This window comes from Sebastes fasciatus, chromosome 2 (genome assembly GCF_043250625.1).
Source record: "Sebastes fasciatus isolate fSebFas1 chromosome 2, fSebFas1.pri, whole genome shotgun sequence".
Classification (NCBI taxonomy): domain Eukaryota; kingdom Metazoa; phylum Chordata; class Actinopteri; order Perciformes; family Sebastidae; genus Sebastes; species Sebastes fasciatus.
Window position 1 is genome coordinate 14,865,553 of NC_133796.1, and position 25,520 is coordinate 14,891,072.

Here is a 25,520-nt window from a genome sequence, read left to right on the forward strand (position 1 = left end):
CCCTTGTTTATCCTCCGAATACTAAGTCCAAGGTTGAAGTGATACCTAAATGAATTATTTCCTCTGGAGTTGCCAGCAGTGTTATTATTACAAATGGAGTAGTTTATCAGTATATTACCTTCCAATGTCCTTCCTGTAGATCCTTCTCATTTTACCTGTCACAAAGCCTGTAATGGGATTCACCAGTAAGACAGGCTGCGTTTGACTGTAACTGGCTTTTGAAGGGAGCAATCTTGGAAAATTATGTGTGCGTCGTGTTACATTTTCCTTTGACATGTAAAGAAGATTCATTGCCTGAGACTGGAATGTAGGATGGACAAGCAACAGTGATGCTTTACATGCTTCTCTGCATGCTGTATCTCTAATAGAACAGCTTTACGTATACAAATATATAGATTTGTTCAGTATAATACAGTAAATGCATGGTTTTAGCCTATAATTTAATATGTTTTTATCTACTAGCTTGGGGATAGATAACCACATGGCATGGGTTGCTAAATGTCTGTAGATTTTAAAACACCTTCAGCCAAACAGCCAAATTAACTTAATATATTGAATTACGTGTTTGTGGGTTTCAAACTGCTCTTTTTGAGAGCCAGTCAGGGACTACTTTGTTATGTTACTGGCTGCTATGTTAATTCTGTGAAGTGAAGATGTCGCCTCTTTACCTGGTAAAATACAAAAGCAGCATTAATAGACTCCGGGACCAGAGTACTAGGACGGATAAAACTGCTGTACTCTGGGGAAAGCACAGGCCTCACATACAGTACTTAATTTCCTTGGTATTGCTTTTTAATTTAACATTCATTATTGCTCCGTTCTCAGGCTCCCTCATAATATCTATTTGCTGAGCGTTTGCTAAAATTTCAATAGAAATAAGCATGCAGAATATGAGATTATTAAAAGCAAGTTTTTGCTATTAAACGGTCCAAATTTCTAAATGCCACGCACTTGCGACACAGGAAAGCTTAACGGTAGGTTCACCACAGTGTTTGATTAGACTGCACTGACACTGTTGTTTGTAGTAATCCAAAAGCAGGATGATGAATTATAGCAGACAAGAAAATAAGCACTAATGTGTGACCACTTTTATTTAAGACTTCTGTGCCTTTATGATGAAAGCAAGCCGCTTTGGGGTAGAATCAGTGGAGGTGAAAGCCTTTCTAAAAGGGCAGTTCTGGTTATTTTCCTAGTTTATACCATCATGTTGACTGTGTTTGGTATTTAATCACTTTTGTTATTGGTGCTTGTTATTATCAGTTATCAAATGCCACATTGTGCTGAAGAAACTGTAAGTCATACAGGATGGATCATTTTTGCGTTTGAAGGATGCCAAATCTATAACGGTACTCGGTAATAACGGTCATTTTTTAACAATTTTATGTGTCAACTACTTTTGTGGATGTGAGATCCCCCTCAGGCCCTGTTAAAATTGTTTCCTTGGGTTTTGAAATATGTATTCAATAAAAAACAGGTCAACTTTGTAAATCCTCATTTAAAATGTAGTGATGAAAGTATTATTCTCTGCACTCTAATCGCCTAAATAAATCTGCAGAACATACATTTTTTAATGGTTGAAGCATAAGACCATGAAGACTAGATGGTTATAACTTGACTGGAAAACCTCCCACAATTTAAAATTTAATTTATGTAGAGGTATGGACTAAATGGTCTAAATGAAGACTGCAATAGGGCTGCAACTAATTATTATTTTAATTGTCAATTAATTTGTCGATTTTGTTTTTTCTCTCGATTAATCGATTAGTTGCTTGGTCTATGAAATGTCAGAAAATGGTGAAATGTTGCCAAAGCCCAAGATGACATCCACAAATGTCTTGTTTTGTCTACAACTCAAATATACTGCATTCAGTTTAATGTCATAGAGGAGTAAAGAAACAAAAATATTCCCCTTTAAGAAGCTGAAATCAGATTTTTTTTTTTTTTTATAAATTTAATAATTAATTTAATAGTTGACAGCTAAGCGATTAATTGATTAATTGTTGCAGCTCTACTGCATTATGCGATGTACAAAACTTTGAGGCAATGCACAATCAGAAAATGTAATGTAGGCAGATTATATTGCATCGTTACTAGTGATGGGTTAAAATGAGATGTTTAAACCATTTTTTGAACGCCGCTTTTGACCAGTTGGCCCAATAGCACTGTACGTGTGTGATCTTGAGCTGTGAAAACAGTACTGTGAAGTAAGAATTGTAACAGACCAGTAACTTCCTAATTTCTGGGCAGCTACGTGCTTTGGAGTGTCTGCTTTAACTCCTCAGAGCACTGCAGTATCTCTCCAGTTCCCCAAAGACCTTGTGGGTGATAATCAGTCATTACTGCTCCTTCGCTGAGTTATTTATTTCACCACATTCACGCGGCAATTCATCATTTATTTATGTGACAGTTGTTATCTATTATGTTGTTCCTTTCATGTGGCCAAGAATGAGAGATTTTATGGAACATTAGGCTTCCATGCATCTGATGGCGCTACACTGATTCGGTTTCTTCATCTCCCTTTGATTCCGTCTGCAATCGGGTAGGTCAGTTAATTGCAGGATATTGATACCAGCATTATGACTGCCACTGCAGCTAATACGATTCCTCAGCCATTTCAATATGTGGGATTGTGCTCGCCCAATAAAAAATGACATTTGAGCCACTGTGCAGAGCCCTCTCTAATGGGGTCTGGGATAAGAATGGTAATATGCGTTGGAGCTGGCAGAGGCACAGGCCGTGTTTTTGTTTATAAATAGCTCCAGCCAGCATTATTCCACTTGCAGTTGTCCCATAATCATCAATCACTCCCGCGCGCAGGCCGGCTTTCTCCTGCTCACCAGAGAGAAGGTGCACTGTGAGCTGTGCCCTTGCACCTCCAACTGTGCAAGTACATAAAGTAGAGCGTGGTGAGTGGGACAGAGCTGGGAGTCGGGGAGAAGGGTGGTGGTGGTGGTGGTTGTGTGTGTGTGTGTGGGGGGGGTTCCTGTGCGGTGATGGAGTGAGTTATAGCAGCTTCACCCCGGCTGTTCAAAACCCTCCTCCTCCTTCAGGTCATTACATGCGCTAACATCCACCATTTCGCTTCTTCAACACGTTTAGACACACACACACACACACACACACACACACACACACACACACACACACACACACACACACACACACACGTACACTCCCTCTGCGTCCCTGATCAGAAGCAGGTGGGAGGCTAATCATGAGATGTGCTCGGAGGATGTGGGATGGGTCAGACACAACTGTTGTTTGCTCAGGTTTCATTCGTCTCTGTCTCTCTTGTCTGCCTTTTATCTCTTTCTTTGGAGGAGCTTTGCGGGGAAGAGCTCACAGCTTTGAGGACACTGCAGGGGGAAGATCCCAAAGAGATGATGAGGGCCATTTTGTACTCTCACACACACACATATGAACATATGTCCTCTGATTAGGAGCCATCACACACACATTTGTTTTGTCCATATACTTGCATGTAAGAGCACATGCACACGATCTCTCCTTGTTGATCCTTGTTCAAACTGTGTACTGTACATACACACACACACACACACAAAATCTCCCAGTGTTACCATGGCAGTTGCAAAAAATACAGTAGGAATCCAGCTGATCCTTAACAAAATGGTTATATAACTATTGCGGCGCTAAGTCTTGTATCTTATCTAAGCCTGCCTCTGTGTTTCCTTTCAGCCTGGCTTTGCTGCTTTTCAACAGCTCTTCACATCTACTGTACCTCCCACAAGACACCACTGAACACATGAAGGACATTTGTAATTGGCGATAAGCGTTTGTTTGATTGGAAAAGGAAGACAGCCTTGCTGCGGTTGTAATCAACAATATCCTCCTGCTACAAAACGAAAAAAAAAAAGTGAGATCTCATCACTTTCGAATCTTAATCAAAATCTCCATGCTGCGAAAAATAATTTTACACTTAATTAAATGCAGCCTACTTGAGAAGCACACCCACCTGGCACCCACATTCTCTCCCTGCCTCAGTCTCTTTCTCCCCCTACTCCTCTCTGAAACCCCCCACCCCCAGAAGCCTGATAAGCTGATTTTGAACCTCACCTCCCGGAGTTCCTTGGCCACATCCTTGAGCTCTTTGAGAATGCCGTCCAGCTGGTTTATCACCATCTTCATGTGGCTGCGGATGCGTTCTCTCGGGCTGGGGGTCTCAGAGGTGTCCCGGGCCGGAGCTCTGCTGAGGGACATCCTTTACAGGGCGACGTGGGGCCAGTGGCCGACAGGCTGAGGGCGTGGGGGAGCCGAGTCGGGGTCCATGTCTTTGGCTACAAGGAGCCTCAGTGCTACTGATCCGAACAGGGGCCCCGGCCACACAGGGACACGTCAACATCTTAAAAGCACCTGGGCAGCCAAAACACCTTGCCTCGCCCGCACACTCGGCACAGGGTCACACTCTGACATCCATGCCCTCTGGTAGACGCTTCCGAAAACGAGGAGAAAATGAGCATGGGAAAAGTCAAACGCTGTAAATCCATGGAAAAGGAAGAGGCAAAATACATGGGCCAAAGCTGGTATGAAACTCTTACATAATCGTGTTGAGCCAATTCATCTCATGTGTCAGTGTGTACGTTTGAAATTGTTCCCGAGGAGATGCTATTTAAAACGCCTGTGTCTATACGGGGAAGAGACTTTTCCCCTCTTCCACTTGTCCTCTAGAACCTTTTAAACACAGTGACATAATGGCAGGCTAACATACAAAAGTGAAAGCAGAAAAAGGGGTCCGTATTGACCCTTTTCATAGAGAAAGCTATCCAACATAGATAGAAAAATAGAACTCCCAGCAGTGGCTTGATTTTTTCCAAAAATGACCGTGTTCTACATTATTGGTGGCCAGCGGGGACGAGATTTGCTTTCTAAATATAGTCCTTCAGTCTTTTTAGAGAGAAAGGACAAATCCTGTTTGGAAAAAAAAGGGGATATTCCTCTGTGCTGCGTGGCGTTTCCCCCTCCAGGAAAAATAAAAACGATTCTCAGTAGAAACTCGCATCAAAATAAACTTTGCTCCACATCCATTTTCTCTGCGGATGATGACTTAATCATGTTGTCCTTCATTTCTCGTCCATGAAAGCGAGGAAGGTAGGTGTGGGTCTTTTTTCACAGAGCGTCCAATCTCTCTCTCTCCCCCCCCCCTTCCAAAGCAGGGCTTATTCCAGGTGGCGTGGGATCAGAATGAATTGATTTCCAAGCCAGCGGAACGTGACTTGCGATGAGAATTTGTGGAGGGATAACAAAAAGATCATGGTGTCGATGAGACACAGTTGCAAGTGTGGCCGGAAGGCGAATGAAAGCACCTTCCCGTGGAATTTTGGGTGGCAGCTTGTCTTATGCAACAGCGCTCTCTCCCAAGTCCTCTCAGAAAACACTGACCCACAGCAGTCCACAGGGGTGTGCCCAAAAACCAAAGGAGCAGAAACAGAAGAGGATTCTCTTCTCTCCTTCAGTTGTTGCTAAGGGAACCCGGTCTGCCTCCTTGTGCTGTGATTGGATAATTATTTTACTTCTTATCCGTGTAGTGTATGTTTTCTCTGTGGACTCTTTTCAGAGAGTCAGAGACCTCAGTGCCATCCAGCAGGAAGAGATAAATCCCATGAACGCTTCCCAGAGGAGCCCCAGAGAACAAGCAGGGGGGAGAGCTTCTCGCCAAATCCTGGGCGATGCCACTGCCACGGGGCGCGCTGGCCAATCACACATGGCACCTGGACAGACGAAGAAGAAAAGCAATCACTTATTCTGTCATGTCTCATCCTCCCTTCCTTTCTGTCATAACAGCATATATAAAAGGAGACTCAGAGATGGACGGGAATTAACTGCGTTGATGATTCTTAGCTGCTGTCAAAATGAATCTCGAGCACTCGCCTCACCTCCACACACACACACGCGCACGCCAGAACACACACCTACTCACCTTTCCTGTGCATCACTTTGCTGTTGCTATGCCCAGAGCTCACTGTCCACGCACAGCAGGATCATTCAAGCTCTACACACAAGCTGCTGGTTCTTTAGCAGTCCCTCTGTCGCACACACTAACATCTTCTCTTCTCGCCGCCTTGCTGTTCTCTCTCTTTCTCTCTCTGTGTCACACACACACACTCTCTCTCTCTCTCTCCGTCACACACACACACACACACGCAGTTCTCTCCCTCGCTCTCCCCTACTTACTGTCTTGACAGAGAGAGAAGCTTCTATCAGCAGGGTTATTTCACTCTGAGGCTGTGGCTCATCAGAGGAGGAGTAGAAGTGGAGGATGAAGCTGTGGAGGAGGAGGAGGCAGGAGGCATGAGATGGGAACGATGAATGGCCCCTGATAGCACCCTGAGAAGGGAGAGAGGAGGCTGGAAATGACTAAAGAGCCAGAGTGGCGAGGAGGAGAGCTCCTGCTTCGGTTTGTGATGCTGCCGCCGTGGCCACCGCTATACCATCACTCAGATAAACGTGCTGCCGAAAAGCACGCCACCCGTCATCCCCCGTCAGCGTTCGCCTGCACCGGGAGGCAGCAGACAGAACGGCTGAGCTGCTGCTGCTGTGAAAAAGGGAGCTGTGTGATTCCTATGACAGCCTCTCCCTCTCTGCCTATCTGCCTGTTTTTTGTGTGTCTCTCTCTCTCTCTCTCTCTCTTTCACTCTCTCTCTCTTTCTCTCTCCCCCCCTTTCTGTCACTCTTGCTCTTTCCCTTTCTCCGTCCCCGTCTCTCTGCCCCTGCGCCCTCACTGTGTCCTCGCTGACTGTCGGATGAAGGGAAGCTGATGCCAGAGTTTATCGTGGGGCTCAGGCTCCTGCCAGCACCACTCGGCTGTTCTGCTCGGCTCTGCTGGAGGAGGGGCTTGGTTGCTTTAAAGGCACAGTGCATCGCACAGTCCCCTCCTTTTCTCTGCCTGTCTTCTTCTCCTCTCTGCCGGCGTCTCCACTCCCCTCGCTATCTCCTCTCACACTGCCTATCTCGCCTTTTGTCACAGTTCTATCGAGGGGTGTTATATCTCTCTTAAATCAAGATGAAGTCTTCCTCTGCCTCCAGCCAAGCAGTCTCTGGGGATGGGGTGTCCAAAAATCCCTGGTTGTTGCATCATTAATATACAAAGCAGGTTGGTGTTTGATGACCTCATCTGACTGAGAGACAGAAATAGGGAGGGAGGACCAGCATGACTTTTTCTCTCCCCCCACCTCGTCCTCTTCATCAGCATTTTTTTCTTCTTCAACACAACAGCCCTGCATAACCCACCAGAGGCAATTACCCTAATATGAAATACTTTTTTTTAAAGGAGATAATGTAACTGTAAAGCAGATTCATAATGACAAGTTCTTGAGCAAAGCACGCTGCTTTCCAGAGGGTTTTGGCAGATAACTGTACTGAACAGCCAGAGGCTCAGTGCATTTCTTAGCATAATTGTAAAAAGAAATAGGGTGGATTCAGTTTGGGTGGATCTTCCATGTAGGGATGTCACGAGAATCGATACTTCGGTACCAAGTTGATGCCAAAACTCTGATTCAATCCATTTTGCCCTTTGTTTGGTTATTGAGGCAGTTGTGTTTGTCGTACATTATTGGGTGTTGAGAAGTGGACTGGGGACCAATATTCCGAAACACCGGCTGCGCTCCTTTTCATACAGAGTCTGAATAATGTCTCATAGGACAGAAAAAGCACATTTGTCCAACAGTCACCCCAGTTATCCCAAAAATAAATGCCCATTGTTCCGAGGCCCTGAAAATACACACTCTACATGCAGCAAAAAAAAGCATTTAGCTAATTATTATGCAAAATGACGGCGATCAAAGGATTTAATTGGTCTAGGATATATTTCCACAGGCGGAAATCCACCTGATTCAAGTCGGTCCGAATACTTTTCCCCCTGCACCAATGTTACGCAGGCATGTGTAAGCATTCATAAGAACCCCCCAAATCAGTTTTTATATATCTACGTCCAAATTTTTCGGACGAAAGTCTGTGCTTGGTGTGAAACAGCTTCAACGGTGTCCCGTCAACGATAGAAAATGTGTTTTGAACGCAATAAACTCTGATAATGCTACATTGCAAAAAACAAATCCATGTTGAAATCGGCAGGACGAGCGCTAGCTAACGTCAGCTGTTAGCTTCGTGCAGGACTCGACAGCTTACCGGCTGCTAACAGCTAACGTTAACTACCCGTCGTCCTGCCGATTTCACCAGAGTAGGTGCCATTGATTTACATCATGATGTGTCCAGGATCTATTCAGTAAAAATAGCATCAGGCGAAGGTCATTTCTAACGTTATCATGATGTGTTCAAATGTAATCTTGTAAAATGTAGTTTTTGCCGAGAAACTTGAGTAAATACACTTGTTTAAAATAGATAATAGAGACGGAATTATGACCTGTTTAACTTTCTAACACCAGTATGCAAACCAGTATGCAAATTATAATAAAGGGTTTTACTTTTGTTTTTTACTGTGGTCGAATTGGTAGCGACAATGGTGGAATTACACTGGTATCGGTATCGACTACTAATTTTGTGGTATCATGACATCACTACTTCTATGCAGATGAATTTGTTCTGGGGTCCTCTGTGGTTTCTACTACTAGCATCACAGATGTTATCCAGATGCAATTTGGGCGAACACGCTGCAGTTAAATAAATTATTTTTTGCACGTTTTCTCTGATTTATAAATGATGGAGTTCGGCTTTATAAAAATATAATCTATAAATGCTTCATATTCCAAGTTATCCTTTTTTAAGTACAGAGTCACTGTGTCATCTTAGGACTTCATCAAATTTTTAATATGTCGTCAGATGCCGAAGCTCATCGTGACTCTATGTGTAGTTGAGGGACTGCGATGGGATCTTGTGCCTTTCCTTGCATTTACACATGGCTGCTGCAGTTTGCACAGACAAGATGCTTCTCACAAACTGATCCCTGCAAGAAACAGGTGTCCTTGAGCATGTTTCCTTTGTAGCATCACTGCTTAGTCTCTCTGCACATATGGGAGGCTCCCATCTTAGAACACAGCAACAGTGTGCAGCACATTTTGTTCTTGTCATTGTTTCCCTTTTTTCTTGACATTGCAAAATACCTTTATTTTTTTACCCGGATATTCATGGTGTATTTAATAGAGCTCTCCCTAAAAGAGAGAATGTATACTAAATGACCTCTCAGTGGAAAGGCCCAGGTGCACAGCACAGATAGCTCCATGTCAGTGATGCCTTCATTACAAGGGAATTGGATTATTTCCCCCTGTAAAATATATTTTTTTAATGCTAAGGTCATCGCGACTCGTGAGTTTTACTAGGAATCTGGAGTGGGTCCAGCTAAATATTGGTTCCACTTAATATTTCTGCCTTGGATTTATTGTGTCATGCTGTTTTTATAGAGACGTTTTATAGAACGTAATTTTTTTCTAGTTGGGCACAGGCTCACAAACAAGCACAGATATGCATACACACACTACAGAAATACCCACGTAGGCACAGACCCACAAACACACACATCAAATACACACACATAAACACAAGGCTGGGCATTCCTATCCAGAGGAAACTATATTGGTAATTTGGTACCATAAGAGTAAAGCCCAGGAGAGGTTTTATTTGACTTGCATTGTTTACCTCCCAATAAGCTCGTACTCATATTTATTTGATACAGCCGGGATCAACAGTCTTTATTATTGTTCTTTTTCTGGCAGCCTTCCCTACAGTTTCTGGGTTCAATGCCACAGATGCAAGATGTGCACAGGAGTTATTTTCTATACTAAAGGGGAGAGACGCCAATAACAACAATCAATAGAGATACTCTCTATCCTCCCACTCTCCACACAGCAAACACATGTATGATTACATGGATAGGTAAGGTAAATATTGAAGTATTTTTACTTATTTATGAACTGGTACACTCTGTCAATTGTATATATACAGTATAATAAAAAAGGCTTGGCTGTAGAAAACAATAAATAAACTACAATATGTCTGACACAAAAGAGACAATTGCCAAATTTAGAAAGGCAGAAAGTATTGCTTTCCAAGTGGGCGCTCGGCTTCAAAAATACAAATCAGTTAAAAAGTAGAAATAAGGTGACACTAGTGGGCTACCAGGGTCTGAGAAGTGAAGCCAATGCGGAAGTGCCTTAAACCTGCATTCTTTCTAATAGCCAGCAGGGGGCGACTCCTCCGGTTGCAAAAAGAAACAGTATGTTAAATAAGAAATATATTATAATTGACTTTCATAAACTGAAAACACATTGTGAAAGAGTTTAAGTTGTAAGATGAAAACAACTCCCAGACCGGAAGACCATGGAAGCGGACTGTCAATCACAACGTAGCCACGCTCTAAAGCATACCCTGCTTTATGGTCTATTTTACTGTAAAATGGACCATAATTTACTAAATGAACATCATACTGTATTGAAGAAGACTTCAAACTAGCGATTGAGAACATAAATTCATGTTTACAATGTTTACTGAGGTAATAAATCAAGTGAGAAGTAGGGTCATTTTCTCATAGACTTCTATACAATCAGACTTCTTTTTGCAACCGGAGGAGTTGTCCCCTGCTGGCTATTAGAAAGAATGCAGGTTGAAGGCACTTCCGCATTGGCTTCACCCTTTCATGTCACTTCTGGTTGCAAATAACCGAGATAACAACGGAGAAAAATTGAGATGGCAACGGCCAAAATGACGAACTTGAGGCTTCAAAACAGCGTTCCACAAACCAATGGATGATGTCACGGTGACTACTTCCACTTCTTATATATAGTCTATGGGTGATACACCATTGAGCCTGTCGTTCCAAAACCTCTCTTTGGGAAAGATATGTTGGAACATCACCTCCTCTAATGAGACTTACTGTTGGTTCATTGGCTTTGAAAAAAAGAAAGACAAGATGGATGGCCATGTTTGACCCTTCTGTATTGCCAAGCCTTTGCGTAGTCCAGATTTCCTGTTCTAATGGTTGTTTTGTGCTCAGAAATACAGACTTTAAGAGCTCTTTTAGTTCGAATGGAAGGAAGAATTCTTTGAATAAGTGTTTGGCTAAAGGTTGTATTTCCACCTACAGGTGTAGAAATACACTATTTCCAATAAGACAAAATTATATTTTTATAAAAAGACATAAATATGAGATATCCTCATATGAAATTTATATGCTGTGGGTATACACTTTGAAAAATGAGATAACAACATTGAAAAATAATGTTTCATTTCATCATGAAGAATCTGTGTTGGACCATATTCCCTCCACCCCAGAGAGTATAAACCACCCCTCCTCCAGCAATACATCACCCTTTCCTCTTCACTAATTAGCACTCATTCAGTCCTCAATACCCTCGATTCCCCTCACCGCTCAAAAAGCTGCAAACACACACTTTCTCCTGTCGTCTACGAGGGATTCTGCTCTTGCTTAAAACAAAACCATTTTCATCAGCTGACCAACATTCTGAGTCATTGTCTTGCACCCGTCTTGGAACTTCAAGGTGGAATCCGTTTGCATAAATGTCTTTCACGCACATCGTCATCATGTGCATAATTGATATATCTTTTATCCATCTATATCCTTTTCTGACCTATAACTGTCCATTCCCAGCAGACAAGAGCTGAGTAACTGTCTGGATTTGAAGGTGACTTAGAGGGACACGTCACAGGAAATTATGTGATGGACTAGATGCAGGTTTTGCAGCTAAAAATCACAATGCAAAAGCTCACCAATACAGGAACGAATATGTAGCTTCCCAAACAGTGAATGCATGTTCACTGATTGTTTTTTGGGGGGTTTGATTCTCAAACAAACTAGCATAATGCTGTGTTGTTTAATGCCCAACAAATGTTACATTCCCAGCAGCAGGTAAACACTGTCTAATGGTAGAAATCATCAAAATCTAATCAGCTGATTCATGGGCCAAGGATTGCCTTTCCTGTGAATCTCAGCCAAATGTGTTAGTAATATTTTGCGAACAGGCAGATAAAGGAGAAAACACAACCGCCTTTGTTAAGAGATAAAGTCCAGTTTTTGGAATTATCCCTTTAATTAATCTACAGCCATTATGCTTTTCCTCTCCTGGCCATTGTGTGGCACTGTGGTGTAGTTGTGACGTGTTCCTCTCTCTCTGCTCTGTCTGAGGACTAAAATGGTGGACAGACAGAGAAAAGTTGCCTGTTCTTGGCATTCGACTGTTACACTGAAATATTAATTGTTACATGACATGACATGTTGTGTAAAGAAATCACACGATAACATGATGCAGAACCAAAGGAGGATTAATTGCAGTTTTCAATGCACATATTATTCATGAATAAATGAAGAGATCCTTGGCAGTCAGTTCATGTTTGGCATCATTTATTTAAAAGTATGTATAGCGAAAATTATTTCCACTGATAAAATGCATTCTCGCTCAAAGGCTTAACATATAATCTCTGCCATCATAATTCCGTAGTTTTATTTTTGGATTTATGATGACTGAATGATGATTTATGAACCAAAGGAATTGGAAGGCACATCTGGCATCTGCAATATGCATGGCCAGACGTAGACATTTCCAGTTGTGTCCTTGATTTCACACAGACAAACAGTAAGGGACAGAAAGCTCAGAGGCCCAGCCTGTCTTACAACGACACCAGTCTCTCCTCTTGCCTGTCTACTGACCTTTTGATATTTCAGTCCTGTGCGTGTGTTTGTCTCTGTGTGTGTTTTTTTTTCTTCTTCAGCAGTCATGCAGCATGCAGAGGAGCAGAGGCTGTCTCAGGCCATAACACCCAGTGATGGATCAGTGCTCTTACACAATGAAATGAAGCTTAAGTGTTTGATTGATTTCTCATTTACTTTCCTCACCAGTGGTGGAAATATAGTCGGTGCGTGCGGCTGCACTGGGGCCCCTGGTCTGAGAGGGCCTGTGGTCTCATTGTGAAGAGTGGTCATGTGTCATATTTAAGACATGTTTTTGAGCTGAAATAACTCAACAGCCCTCAGTCTCCTTATTGTGGATTAATGTTAGCCTCTGTAATGTAGAGCATGACCTGATGGTGTAGCCTGTATGTGTGAATACCCCTAAAGCTAATAGTAATACTGTTTTGTTCACATCAGAAATGATTCAAATATTAGGGCCGTCAATCGATTAAAAATATTTAATCACGATTAATCAAATGATTGTCTGTGATTAATCACGATTAATTGCAAATTAATCTAAAATTTTTTTATCTGTTCATAATGCACCTTAAAGGGAGATTTGTCAAGTATTTAATAATCTTATCAACATGGGAGTGGGCAAATATTCTTGCTCTATGCAAATATATGTATATATTTATTATTGGAAATCAGTTAAAAACAAAACAGAAACCCTCACACGTACTGCATTTAGCATAAAAAATATGCTCAAATCATAACCTGGCAAACTCGAGCCCAACAGGCAACAACAGCTGTCAGTGTGTCAGTGTGCTGACTTGACTATGACTTGCCCCAAACTGCATGTGATTATCATAAAGTGGACATGTCTGTAAAGGGGAGACTTGTGGGTAACCATAGAACCCATTTTCATTCACATATCTTGAGTCAAGAGTCAAGAGACCTCTTAGAAAATGGCCATTACAATTTTTCTTCACCAAAATTCTGCATACGTTTGGAGCGTTATTTAACCTCCTTCGCAACAAGCTAGTATGACATGGTTGGTACCAATAGATTCCTTTGTTTTCTAGTTTCATATGTTGCCAGTATCTTCACTCTAGCTTTAAAGACTAAGTCCGCTACAACCTCTGAAAGATCGATTGCAAAATTAGTGGCGTTAAAACAAATTTGCGTTTACGCGTTATTACAGCGTTAACTTTGACAACCCTATAAAATGTAAATGCTGCATGCCACCAAAGGTATTTGACCACTTCATAAAGTGAAAGAAACTGGATGCATGTAAAGAAGGAAGTTAATCTGGACTACAGCTGGCTTTGCAAAACAACTCTGAATCTGGAAATTTACTGCGATCTATAGATTTTAGACAGAGTTGTCAAATTTGACCCTGTTTGTTTCAGGGCAAGGATGGACCCATTAAAATGTCTTGGATTGGGTTCTATTATCACTATGAACCACTTAGGACATGCACCTATGGTTACAATTCTGCTTCTTTAACTAACCTCTATTGTCCAGACCTCTGCCTGGTGGTAGTGGCACAGTACAAGATTAGGGTTTAAAAGAGAACTCTGCTGATTTAGCATTGTTCCATGCATTTTCATTCCTTGTCATAACCGGTTGCCTACATTACCCAAATTACAACTAGACTGCCAATAGTTTGGTTGTGCATTTGGGTGTGTTATGCTACTGTAGTAGCGGCTAATGTAGCCTCAAGTTGCTGGCAGGCTACAGAGGTCTGGTGAGCTCACTTCTTTCTAACTCCACTCCAGATTATTTTCATTTTCAAACTTGTAGTCTCCTACGTCACCTAAACGACGCTGACTCAAGTGACATCACTGCCAATGTGCCTCCTCTGGAGCCACAAAATGTCTTTATACAACTTTTTTTTTTTACATATGCAGTAATACTCCCCCAGATCTGTAATTAGTCTTTGATGTGTAAAATTGATGGACTTCCCCTTTAAGGGTCACTCAGACTGTCCCTTCATTTCATCTCTTAACTTTGCCTGCATCTATACCTTCTTCACCGTTCATTGCTGAAATATTTAAAACCCATCACCACTGATGATTAATAACTGAGGTTGTAGTTGGTCACCATAAGGTCAATCGCTAAGTTGTGTTCCTGTAGCTTTTTTTACACTCTTCCAGTGATTTGCCGTCGCAAAGATGTCAATGTGACACAGCAGCAAGAACTGTTCAGCTTGCATTAACACCAACTCAACAGCATAAACACACATGTTGAGCCAAACAGTTTACTGTGACGTCAACACCGTACGGCTGAGGACGGGACCCGTCACGGTTCGGCCCTGCTTATTGTGGGTCACTGTGGTTATCTCCTGCTGCGAGGATTCAGTGGAAATAGAAATGAGCCCCAGCATGCCGAGACATGCTGCGGCTTCCATTATATATGCTTCCACTGCCCCAAGGATAGAAAGCCATATGCAGTGAGAAACCTGAATGCATCAACATACTTCCATCAATAACTGCCACTGGTTGATGCATCACCTGTTAATTTATTTATTGTTGGACTGGAAATCCATGTGGCTGATACATTTACTCAAACATGCCACCCCCTCCTCCATGTGGTCTCTATCTGTAAAGTAGATTGTGTTTATGCATTTCTTCTGTTAATAAAGTAAAAACATGACATGAGTCAAGAGCAGCTTCCCACTCTGTCATCTCAACACCTGAGATAAATCTTTGTTTGATTACTTTGTTTGATTAATTGTTCAACAAATGTGCAGGAATCCTCAGGCCTTTTTGGATTGTCTGACAAGTAAAACATTGGAGCAGTATAACACTTGGATGCTTTTGGACCAGTTTGAATACTGATGAAATAGTTGGTCCAATTGTCACTTGGCTAAGTCCCGCCCCTTGAACGCAGACTGGCCAATGATAGCGTAGCATCGGCCAGCTCTGACGAGGGTCCTAAAACTATACGATTGTGCTCCATAGACTCTCATGCAATCGTTTCAGATTTTTTCATTTTCAGACTGGTTTTGTGGATTTCGAGCTCGTCAAGGTTAAACGTTGTGTAATAGTAATAGTCATTACCTGGAGAGGTTGGAAGGAGATATACTGTACGTTTCTAAAGCGTTACATTTTGACGTAAAAACCTGTGGAGCTAACATCAGCAAAGTGCGTTAGCACATCATTAACTAGTGTTAGCACTATGATACTATTGTACTGATTGTGACAGTGAATAAAAACCTACCCGGCTTTTCAGGAAAAGCTTTATTCCTTAATTTCATTGTCTTCTGTCTCGATCGTCAGGTGATGTGGTGGTTCACTTTTACACTGTGATCTGTAGTTTCTATCTTTATCTTTTTAACCTGTTTTTGCAGCTTAACATCGTGATATATCCTCCAAACGCATACTTTAGCCCTCTCTGTGTGCTTCTCCCCAAAATCGCTTTTTGTTTTTTCCAAAAATTAGCTAGATCTTTATGCAGGGAGTGCAGTTAGTGACAGTGTGGGCTCCATGCAGCTCTCACTGCTCGACGGAGTAGCAGTGGGGGGCGGGGTTTAGCAAAGGGTCGATTAAGTCCGATTGCTAGCAGGTAATCATTTGATATTATTCAGATTTTTTTGTGATGGCAGACTTTCTACCCTATATTTATGGACTAATTTTCCCTGATTATGCTTCTGCACAAGCTGCTTATGAATTTGTGATTCATAGCAACAGTAGAAAACGGCTTTATCTCGCACTGTGTAAGGTGGTAGAAAACATGATGTCAATCATCAGATGTACATCATGTCAAAGCAAAATCACAGCCTTTGATCAGGTAGATAAAGGGGAAAGGAAAGCAGAGAAATTCAAAGCTGCAGGTCATACAAAAACATCTTCAATATAAGGTTATGCAACCCATATCAATTATTCAGCAATTTAAAATTACATTGTGCAAGCTTTGTTGTTGGTTCATTGTTTTGACTACTGTGGTAAAGAGATTGCTTAGTTCAATTGAGTATTTGTTCACCATCTTGCATTTGCAGTTTAGATAATTTACAGAAATTATCATCATTTATATGATATACCTGTTAACTAACTCCTGCAGGTCAGTAGCTATGTGGATAACACAGTGGAATAGGTCCTGTCATTTTAAAACACTTAAACCAATCATGTTAGAGTGCTGTGAGCAGCTCAGGTTACATCATCTTTCTCTCTCTCATACATAAATACTTTTCCCTGTGTGATTGTGTGTCTGTGTGTGTGTGCGTGCGTGTGTGACAAAAGTTGCTAATTTGCAGGTGCAACTATCATCCCCGCTCTGCTGAACAAAAAGCATAGTGTGACCAACTCTGCATTTACATTAGCTGTGACAGTTGGCACCTCTCAAACTGGCACAACACTTGAAACTGGATGAGGGAACGTCACTCAAATCTGTTCTCAATACTTATGCATACCAGGGAGATTTTCACAAATCCTCTCAAATTGTGCTAGGGATCGGCCATAAAGGTTCAAATTCACAGAAAGATTAGAAAAAAAAAAACATAATCCATAATAACATTTAATCCCATAGTGTTTTTGTGCTGTTTGGTTCCTATTACCATGCATCAGTCAGCCTAGTTTTATCTGTATCTTTCAATCTGTTCTTTCCTCACTTCCCCCTGCATGCTCACTTTGCTCACGATGCCCTCTTTGTCTCCTTGTGAAATGCTAAGTAGTCGTCCCCCTTTAACCCTGCCCTTCTCTCAGAAGCTAAAGTATCTTTGGTGTGCTGTTTGCCAAGAGCCATAAACAAGTGTAATAGAATTGCAGAGGGGTTAGCCGAGATAGCCGACTGTGCATCTCCCATCACCCCTGGCTCCCCAGCCGTGTGCTAACAAGCCCAGCAGCATCATTGCGAATTCATAACGAGTCGCACCAATGTGGGTCATCTCTGCTGCCTCCACATCTTCCTCGTTGCCCCTCCTTCTCCCCCTCTCGCTCTACATACTTTTTTTGCACACCTGTTGCCCGTTCGACGAGCATTATTTGCCTCAGCTGTGCTAGAGACTAGACTAGATAAAAATGTATTCTCCTCCTGCAAGTCTACCTCATTCAAAGGGAGAGTAAAATCACCACTAATGTGTTTGTCACCTGTACAAGAAAGAGCTTAATTAAAAGAGAGCACTCTAAAGTAGGGGATTGTTTTTTGGGGGGGGGGATGTAAAAGAAAGCTTTTGGGAATTACTGCCATTTTTCTTAAGTCAAAACTGTTTTATTTGTTGTGCAACATTCTGAATCTTCTGTGTCATCTGGGGATTCAGATATAACCTCTAAAACAGAAATGCGCTATAGATTGTTGTTTCCATGTTGACGACATCACGAAAGCTGAAATGAAATGACACGGAGAAACAAAATAAATGTATGTCTACTATATGTTGTCTTTTTTATTACTTATAAAATGAATCATAGAAACTTTTACAGAGCTGTCATACAGCGTATGTAATGTATGCTAAATGTCGGTCACAGGACAGCTGATGGGTGTTTTTTTTCTGTGCCGAGAGTCCGTATAAAAGCTGTCACTCTATAAAAAGACATAGAATTGTATAAATTCTTTACTGTGGGCCCCTGTTGTCTATTGAATGCTCTGGACGCCAATAACTGGCATGCATTGTATAGTTTTAAATGGTATGCCAACATACATTTACGAGACATGCAATAATTTGTCTTTAATACGTGTGTTGACAATAGTGAGAAGGGAAATGATGTACATTTAATTTACGCCTGGCTTCCCTTATGACTTTGCCGTAATACAGATCGACCCTTGAGACTGTTTTCCTAATCAGCATCGACAAAGTCCTCTCAGTACATCAGACCCAACCTTCAGGTGCCGGCTAATGATGCCTTTTTAATTCCTCAAGAGGAGTCATTAGTTGATTTGGATATTTATGGGGTCTGAAGGGGAAGATGCATTCAGGCAGAGGAGGCGAGGATTGCTCAGATAAATGTGCCAGTGAAAATATGAATATGAAAATGCACTGTGATCCAGGGGGCTGAATTATTCAGCTCAACCCTGATGCCTACTGCCACTCTTGTTTCGCTGCCTAAGGCAGCCCAAGTTCCTCTCTCAATGCCATGGTCTGGAGTCTAGCAGGAGACACCAGAGGAAGACTGCTATCCTCCAGTAAGTGAGTAGCAGTCTAGATCTGGTGTCAGGATGCAGGCAACTACAAATTACATGAAACAATGAATCAGTTCACTGTGATCTCAGACTCACTTTATCAAAGTGAACACTCTGCCTTGCTGTCATACCACGGAAAAATCTGTTTTGTGATGAGTTTTCAAATTCACGTGCGTGCGTGCGTGCGTGCGTGCGTGCGTGCGTGCGTGCGTGCGTGCGTGCGTGTCAACTCGCTGTCGAAGAGAAGAGAGAGTAGAAAGCGCAGCTGGTACCCGTGTATCGATACTGCGGTGCATGAGTATTGAAACCATTTCAAATATTCAATATCGATATGTATTGATACTTCGATATTTTTGACTAAACTAATCATTCATGTATTTGTACCAAATGAAGTAGAATTACCTGGGTTTTGGAAATACGATGATAATTTCTGGATAGATGGCAACAGCGGTCTGTCGGTGGTTCCACCACTTTGGTCTGAAATATCTCAACAGCTGTTAGATTGATTATGCCATAAAGTTTGTGACAGAGATCCATGGTTCCCAGAGGATAAATCCTAATGACTTTGGTGAGCCTCTGCTTTTGCTGTAGTGTCACCATGAGGTTCACATTTGTGGTATTGATTGAAATGTCACAACTCAAATATTTGATGGATTGCCGTGACATTTGGTACAGACATTCATGTTCCCCACAGGATGAATTGTAATAACTCTGGTGATCCTCTGACTGTCCCACTAGCGCCATCGTCACATCAACACTTCAATTTGTTCAAGACTAATGATATTTCCATCAGCCTCAGCTGTACTTTGTGCTTAGTGGTAAACATTTAGTTCACTCACTGCTGTACCTAAGTACAGCCTCACAGAGCCGCTAGCATGCCCTGTAGACTCTTGTTTACGCACAAATAAAAAGACAATTACATATATTTTTGTTGTGTGTTATGAATTAAAATTTAAGACAGAATATATATAAAGACCACTGTTATAAGTTCATTATAATATAATAATAATTTATCTTTCTAAGTGCCAGTTAATCTCCCCAATAGTGATGAAACGTTTCCTTATTTCTACCCATATCACGTTCACTGTACAGGTTAGTGCAACTCCAATCTAGAGTCTCGGTACAGCAGCTCTCAGGCCAAGCGAGGCCTCCGCCCTCCGATTCTCCCCACTCTCATCAACACATCACATAGACAGAGTGCTGTGCCCCCCTATCCCGCCCACCCCTCGTCACTGACTCATCACAGCCTCTCAACACGTGTCAGGCTAGCCAGCGGCCTCCATCTGTCTCCCCTAGAGCCAGCCAGCCATGTCCATCCCGGAGAGCCACACAGGCAGAGAAAAAGTAATTCCCAAGACAAAGTGCGTTATGCCATGCAGCCGTTCCCCTTGAAAATGAGAACTCCATTTGAGGAGCGGGGGGGTAGTTTAGCAGGCAGGCCACTTCCCTGTGTGTCAGAGAGGCAGGGAAACATGGCCCCGGCCACGCAGTGGAGAGCTGCGTGGCTGTAGATAGTGAGAGGAGATTTGTCATCCTGAGCCACATGCTGACATGATGTTGGGCTTCTTTAATATAGAAGAACAAACGCACACAAGCTGAAAGAAGTACACATGGACACACACACCTGCACAGGCAAACTTATATATATATGTGTGTGTATGCGTATACTCTATAGCATATGTGAAGTATCAACACTAACAATACATAATGTTATTAATGCTTAATACATAGATTTTCTTTCTTATAAGCTGTGCATACAAAACAAACTAAACTTTGTTATTAAGGTTATTTAAGGTACAATGAGGCAACAGCCCCATTTGGACGTTTAACTAACTCAGAAAGTTAAATCTACTCAAAAGTACTTTTCTTTAATACTTAACTCATGTTGGGGAAACTCACAGCTGGCAGTTTTGGAAAACAAAGAGCTCTCATGCCATGCGCTACCCACTTCCTCTGAGGCAACGTGTCTCTCTCTGTCACACACATACAAAGCTCGCGCACAAAATCTCAGCAGGTAACCAGAGCGAAAGAACGACAAAAACATTAGTACCCACTGTGTGTTGTCCTTTGGGATTTGCGAAGTAAAATGTCTAAATACATGGGGCAGACATTAATGCCTCAGTCCACAGTGCTAATGAGAGCGTGAATAACATGGACAGTGATAAGGAGCATAGGACACGGGAGCATGTGGCTGCGGAAAGTCTGCTGAAAGGCACTTTTCATGCTAAAAAATGGTGCTGGTTAAGGCCAGATAAGTAGATTATAGACTTATAAACAAACACGGATGTACCTTTCCTTATTCTAGACTCGTATGTATTGAATTTAACCATCTTCTTAATCTGTAGTCAAGCAGCCACTCCAGGCTTTATCTTCCAAAAACTGTATCTTTGTTGATAACAAGCAAATGTGGAACCATCGCCAAGTCATTTGCAACGACCATGCCAGAGCAGGGTAGCTCTGGATTTTGTGTAGATTTCGGTACATGTATAAATCAGTTTTGTTTAAATGTGTCGGTAAAGTGTTAAAACTTAATTACCCTGTAATCAAACCATTTTCAAGGCCTGTACTTTTCTGTTGTGACCTGGGCGAAGGTAATAAACTTAAAGTCCCAATGAAACGGAATTTAGAGCGACTTTAGCTTCTGTACTGTAAGTATTTCCCAGTGAGACGTTATATTTGAATAGTGTACAGTTACAAGAGGGATTTAAATTAAATCCTTTGCATTTGATTTGACCGTTAATGGGCGGGCTTAGAATGTAACGCGATACACAGCTACAGAGGGTCGTGTCTAGAAGGTAACCTACAAATTGCGAAAACTTGCAAAAACTCTCAAGAGACTCGCTGCCCGACGACCTATCCCAACCCTAATCATTCAAGGTCAATGCCTGACCTTAACCATTCAGGTTCAATGCCTAACCCTAACGATTCGAGGTCCATGCCTGACCTAAACCATTCGAGGTCAATGCCTAACCTTAACCATTAGAAGTCAATGCCTGACCTAAACCATTCAAGGTCAATGGCTAACACTAACCATTAGAGGTCAATGCCTAACCTTAACCATTAGAAGTCAATGCCTGACCTTAACCGTTCAAGGTCAATGGCTAACCTTAACCATAAGAGGTCAATGCCTAACATTAACCATTTGAAGTCAATGCTCAATCTTAACTATTCCAGTTCAATGCCCAACCTTAACCATTCGAGGTCAATGCCTAACCCTAACCATCTTGCGAGAGTTTCGCAATTTGCGTTTTACCTTCCTTAGCCACGACTGCTACAGATGACTGTGGCTCCACACACACCTCCCTTGTTGCTAAGTTGCAGATTGATTGATGGATGGATGTCATGATATTATTGGTTAAAATTGGTTGGTACTAGATTATTATAAACTTCTTATATATTATTAATATCAAGCACATGTTATATTTTGTTTTAGAGAAAGAAAAGATCATTGGATTTTGATATAAAAATATGAAGAAATAGATTTTTTGTAAATTTTTAGGGTTGAAAAGGCATTTTCCATTTCATCTTTAAGAGAAGTCTTTTTTGCTAGAGTAAAATATATAACAATATGATTAATCTGTGCCTACAGCAGAGATTGTCAGGGAAGATATAGGGCTAGGGGTTAGAGAAATGAGGGAAAGAGAGATTTTCTTTCAGCCAAAAAATAAATAAATAAATAAACGCCACTTGCACAATGACAGCAGTATAAAACACTCAAGAAACCCTTATCGGTGTTCTGCTTAAAGTTAATCTTGTAGCCTCGACTTATTTTTAAAGGCAGATTTTCTTGAAAACTCTCGAGGCAACTGAGATGGCATTGGGAAAGGTGACATTACCTCATCCCACTGACAGTTTGCTTACTTAATTATAAACCATACTTCAAGGCAGAATATAAATTTACATGACTTATTAAGATGTTTTTGCAGAGCACACCCAACACTGTCACAGCTTCCAATTGGGGTATGGGATGGTGGTGTGTTTCTATAAAGAAATTAAATCTTATCTTGCAGCACAAATAATGTTTGCCAATACACTAGGGGTGTAAGAAAATATCCGGTATTGTGATATTATGTTTCGTGATACTGTATCAATTCTCAAAATCGATTTTTAATTAATATTCCACATGCAAAGATGAACTCAGTCAATACTTTATTTCATTTGCAAAGAGATGCACCCTCTCAATTGCATGATTGCACGATGTTGGATGTTACAGGGACTGTGATAAATGCAAATGCAGATCCCACTGTTGTGATTGCGCATAAAAAAATAACTTTATTTTTACTCAGATTTTATGCATATGGTAGTGTGTTCTTTATACTATGACAGTGTTCCTAAAATTAGAATACTGCGGCTACGCAGCCCCATACGCAACAAACTGCAATGTACTGTGTGTTCTAACACCTTTCTGTCAGAACCAGCATTAATTTAATTTTTTTAGCAATTTGAGGTACAGTAGCTCTACTATTGGATCGGACAACACGGGCCAGCCTTCGCTCCCCAAGTGCATCAATGAGCCTTGGGTCTGACCCTGTCTCGCCGGTTCACCGGTTTTCCTTCCTTGGACCACTATTGGTAGGTCCTGACCACTGAAGACCGGGACCATCCCAAAAGAGCTGCAGTTTTGGAGATGCTCTGACCAAGTCGTCTACCCATCACAATTTGGCCCTTGTCAAAGTCGCTCACATCCTACGCTAACACAAAGTTCAAAATGTTCACTTGCTGTTTAATATATCCCACCCACTGCCAGGTGCCATTGTAAGCAGATAATCCATGTTATTCACTTCAACTGTCAGTGGTCTTCATGTTATGGCTGATCGGTATACTGTATATATATATATATATATACACATATACATACATATCATTTTCCCTGTGGATGTATTAGTTTCCTCTGATAGGTCAGGACTGTGCTGAACGTTTCCTCTCCACTCTTCCAGTGTTAAAAGATTACTGCAACACAATAGAAGCAAAATGTGGATATCCCATTTTGTGTTACTATATTCACTGACCCCTTTTTTCCCATATCTGGAATATCCATCACCTTGTCTCATTGAAATTCTCCCACATATAACTGCTTACCAATTGGGGATCATTAAACTTTAAGAGCAGCACTACCGGGTTATCCAAAAGTGGATCATGCAGTGAATGTGAAAGCCCGAATGTTCTCGCTGTTACTTTGTTGTCAGTCTTCTAAACTAAACAGCTGAATCTCTGACAGGCGCTGCTTCCTTTCCTGTTCACGGTCCTCTGTGTATTACAGCTTGCTCACTGATGATGCTGATGGTTTTTCTGTGGAGAGAGATCAGGCTATAAGGGAATCTTGCTGATACACGGGCTAAAACCAGTTTTTCTTATGTCTAATAATACCAAGGAGGCACCATTTATTACAGCGCCCTGTGCATTTTAAATATGCTCTGCATTAATCACAGACCTCTCTGGCTGAAGGTCCTCTCAGTTTAAAGATGGTTTATTGTATTGCTGAGGTGCTAAATGCATGGGTGTGTATTTCTGTCTGTATTTCTGGGAGTTTCTTTTCATTTTTTAAATGTAGCTGTATGTCGCTGTATCTGCATACGCAAGTGCATGCATGTACACATATACAGACTATCGCATGCAGTCACATTCCTTCCTGAGAGGAAAGACAGGAATGAAGTGCTACAGAGTTCCATTATATGTGGTGGTTGAAGGCAGCCTATGATGACTTGTAAGTGCATGAAGGCCACAGCTGTGAGGAATATCAATAGCAGGGAGACAACAGTGTGATTGTTTGTCAGTGTGAGTGTGTGTCCTCATGTTGCATAGTGAAATACATTCATTTTTGTCTTTGCCTGTGCATGTGTGGCTGTAGAAGTCTCTGCAGGTATGCAAACCCATTTACATGTATGTATTCCAAGTCCTCTGCAGCTGCTGGCAAGTCATATGTGTGTGTGGAAGTGTGGGCTGCATGGAAGTGTACTTTAGATGTGCAGCAATATTCTTCATCTTCATCCTTTATATACCCCTTGAGGGCCAGGCTCCCCATGAAGGCAACAGGGGTCCTAACAGGGCACAGTCACTCAATGCCAGAGTCTGTCACTCAGCACTAGGACTCCCTCCATCTCCTCACTGCTCATACGCTGCCCTCTGCTCAGCTGTCTCGCTAACCGGCAAATGATGAGAAGTGACAGCCAAGGACAGCCCCGTGCTCAGCCACAGTCTTGGAATTGAGTCACCATGCAAAGTAGCAGCATAGCCGCAAACACACACGGCACCTCGGGGGCCAGATGCATAAAAAGTCTGTATACATTTACAACTAATTCTTTTCGTCAGATTTATAAAGTCGCACGTACGCCTGATTCTGTTTTATAAATCTCAATCATTGGGGAACTGGGCACACGTTGATATACAAAATGCCTTTAAGCATCCCTTTGTATATTAATGCTCGTGCGCGCTCCACCACTCATTAGACCTCTCAATGAGGAAGCAAAGAAAGTGCAGTTTCACCGACTGTTTTGCATTGACGTGGTTCTCCAATGGTGCCAGAGCAGCTGTCATTACGCACGGCTGTGGCTCTTTGTAGGCCGCACCACTAATTCATTACATGCAAACTATCATTGCGGTAAATTCTCAATCATCATCATTATTAAACGTCAGAGAGATGATCAATGATTCATTCATAGCAATCATTTTGAAACCGACTTTACAAAGTGCTTCACAATTGAGGATAAAATGAAACCATCATTAACAGGGAGATGATAACTCAAATGTGACTGAAAAAGAATGATGAAATTCAACACTCATAAATAATTTTAAATTAAGTTTATAAATGTGCCTT

The 25,520-nt window shown here is 41.8% G+C and overlaps 1 protein-coding gene and 1 long non-coding RNA gene across 4 annotated transcripts in view; one reads left to right on the forward strand and one right to left on the reverse strand.

The window, feature by feature from the left end:
• The window catches only part of LOC141753017 (uncharacterized), a 602,052-nt gene that overhangs the window by 485,279 nt on the left and 91,253 nt on the right, over nucleotides 1-25,520 (forward strand). The window lies entirely within an intron of this gene.
• Nucleotides 1-25,520, reverse strand: part of insyn1 (inhibitory synaptic factor 1) — a 625,574-nt gene that overhangs the window by 52,745 nt on the left and 547,309 nt on the right. Inside the window, exons 2-3 of one of the 3 annotated variants that reach the window (XM_074611251.1) lie at nucleotides 6,190-6,600; nucleotides 4,075-5,726 (exon numbers count right to left, since the gene is read on the reverse strand). In XM_074611251.1, the coding sequence (XP_074467352.1) occupies nucleotides 4,075-4,218 (144 nt within the window). In that variant the 5' untranslated portion in view covers nucleotides 4,219-5,726; nucleotides 6,190-6,600. The other 2 variants (XM_074611243.1, XM_074611261.1) reach the window with 2 other exon arrangements.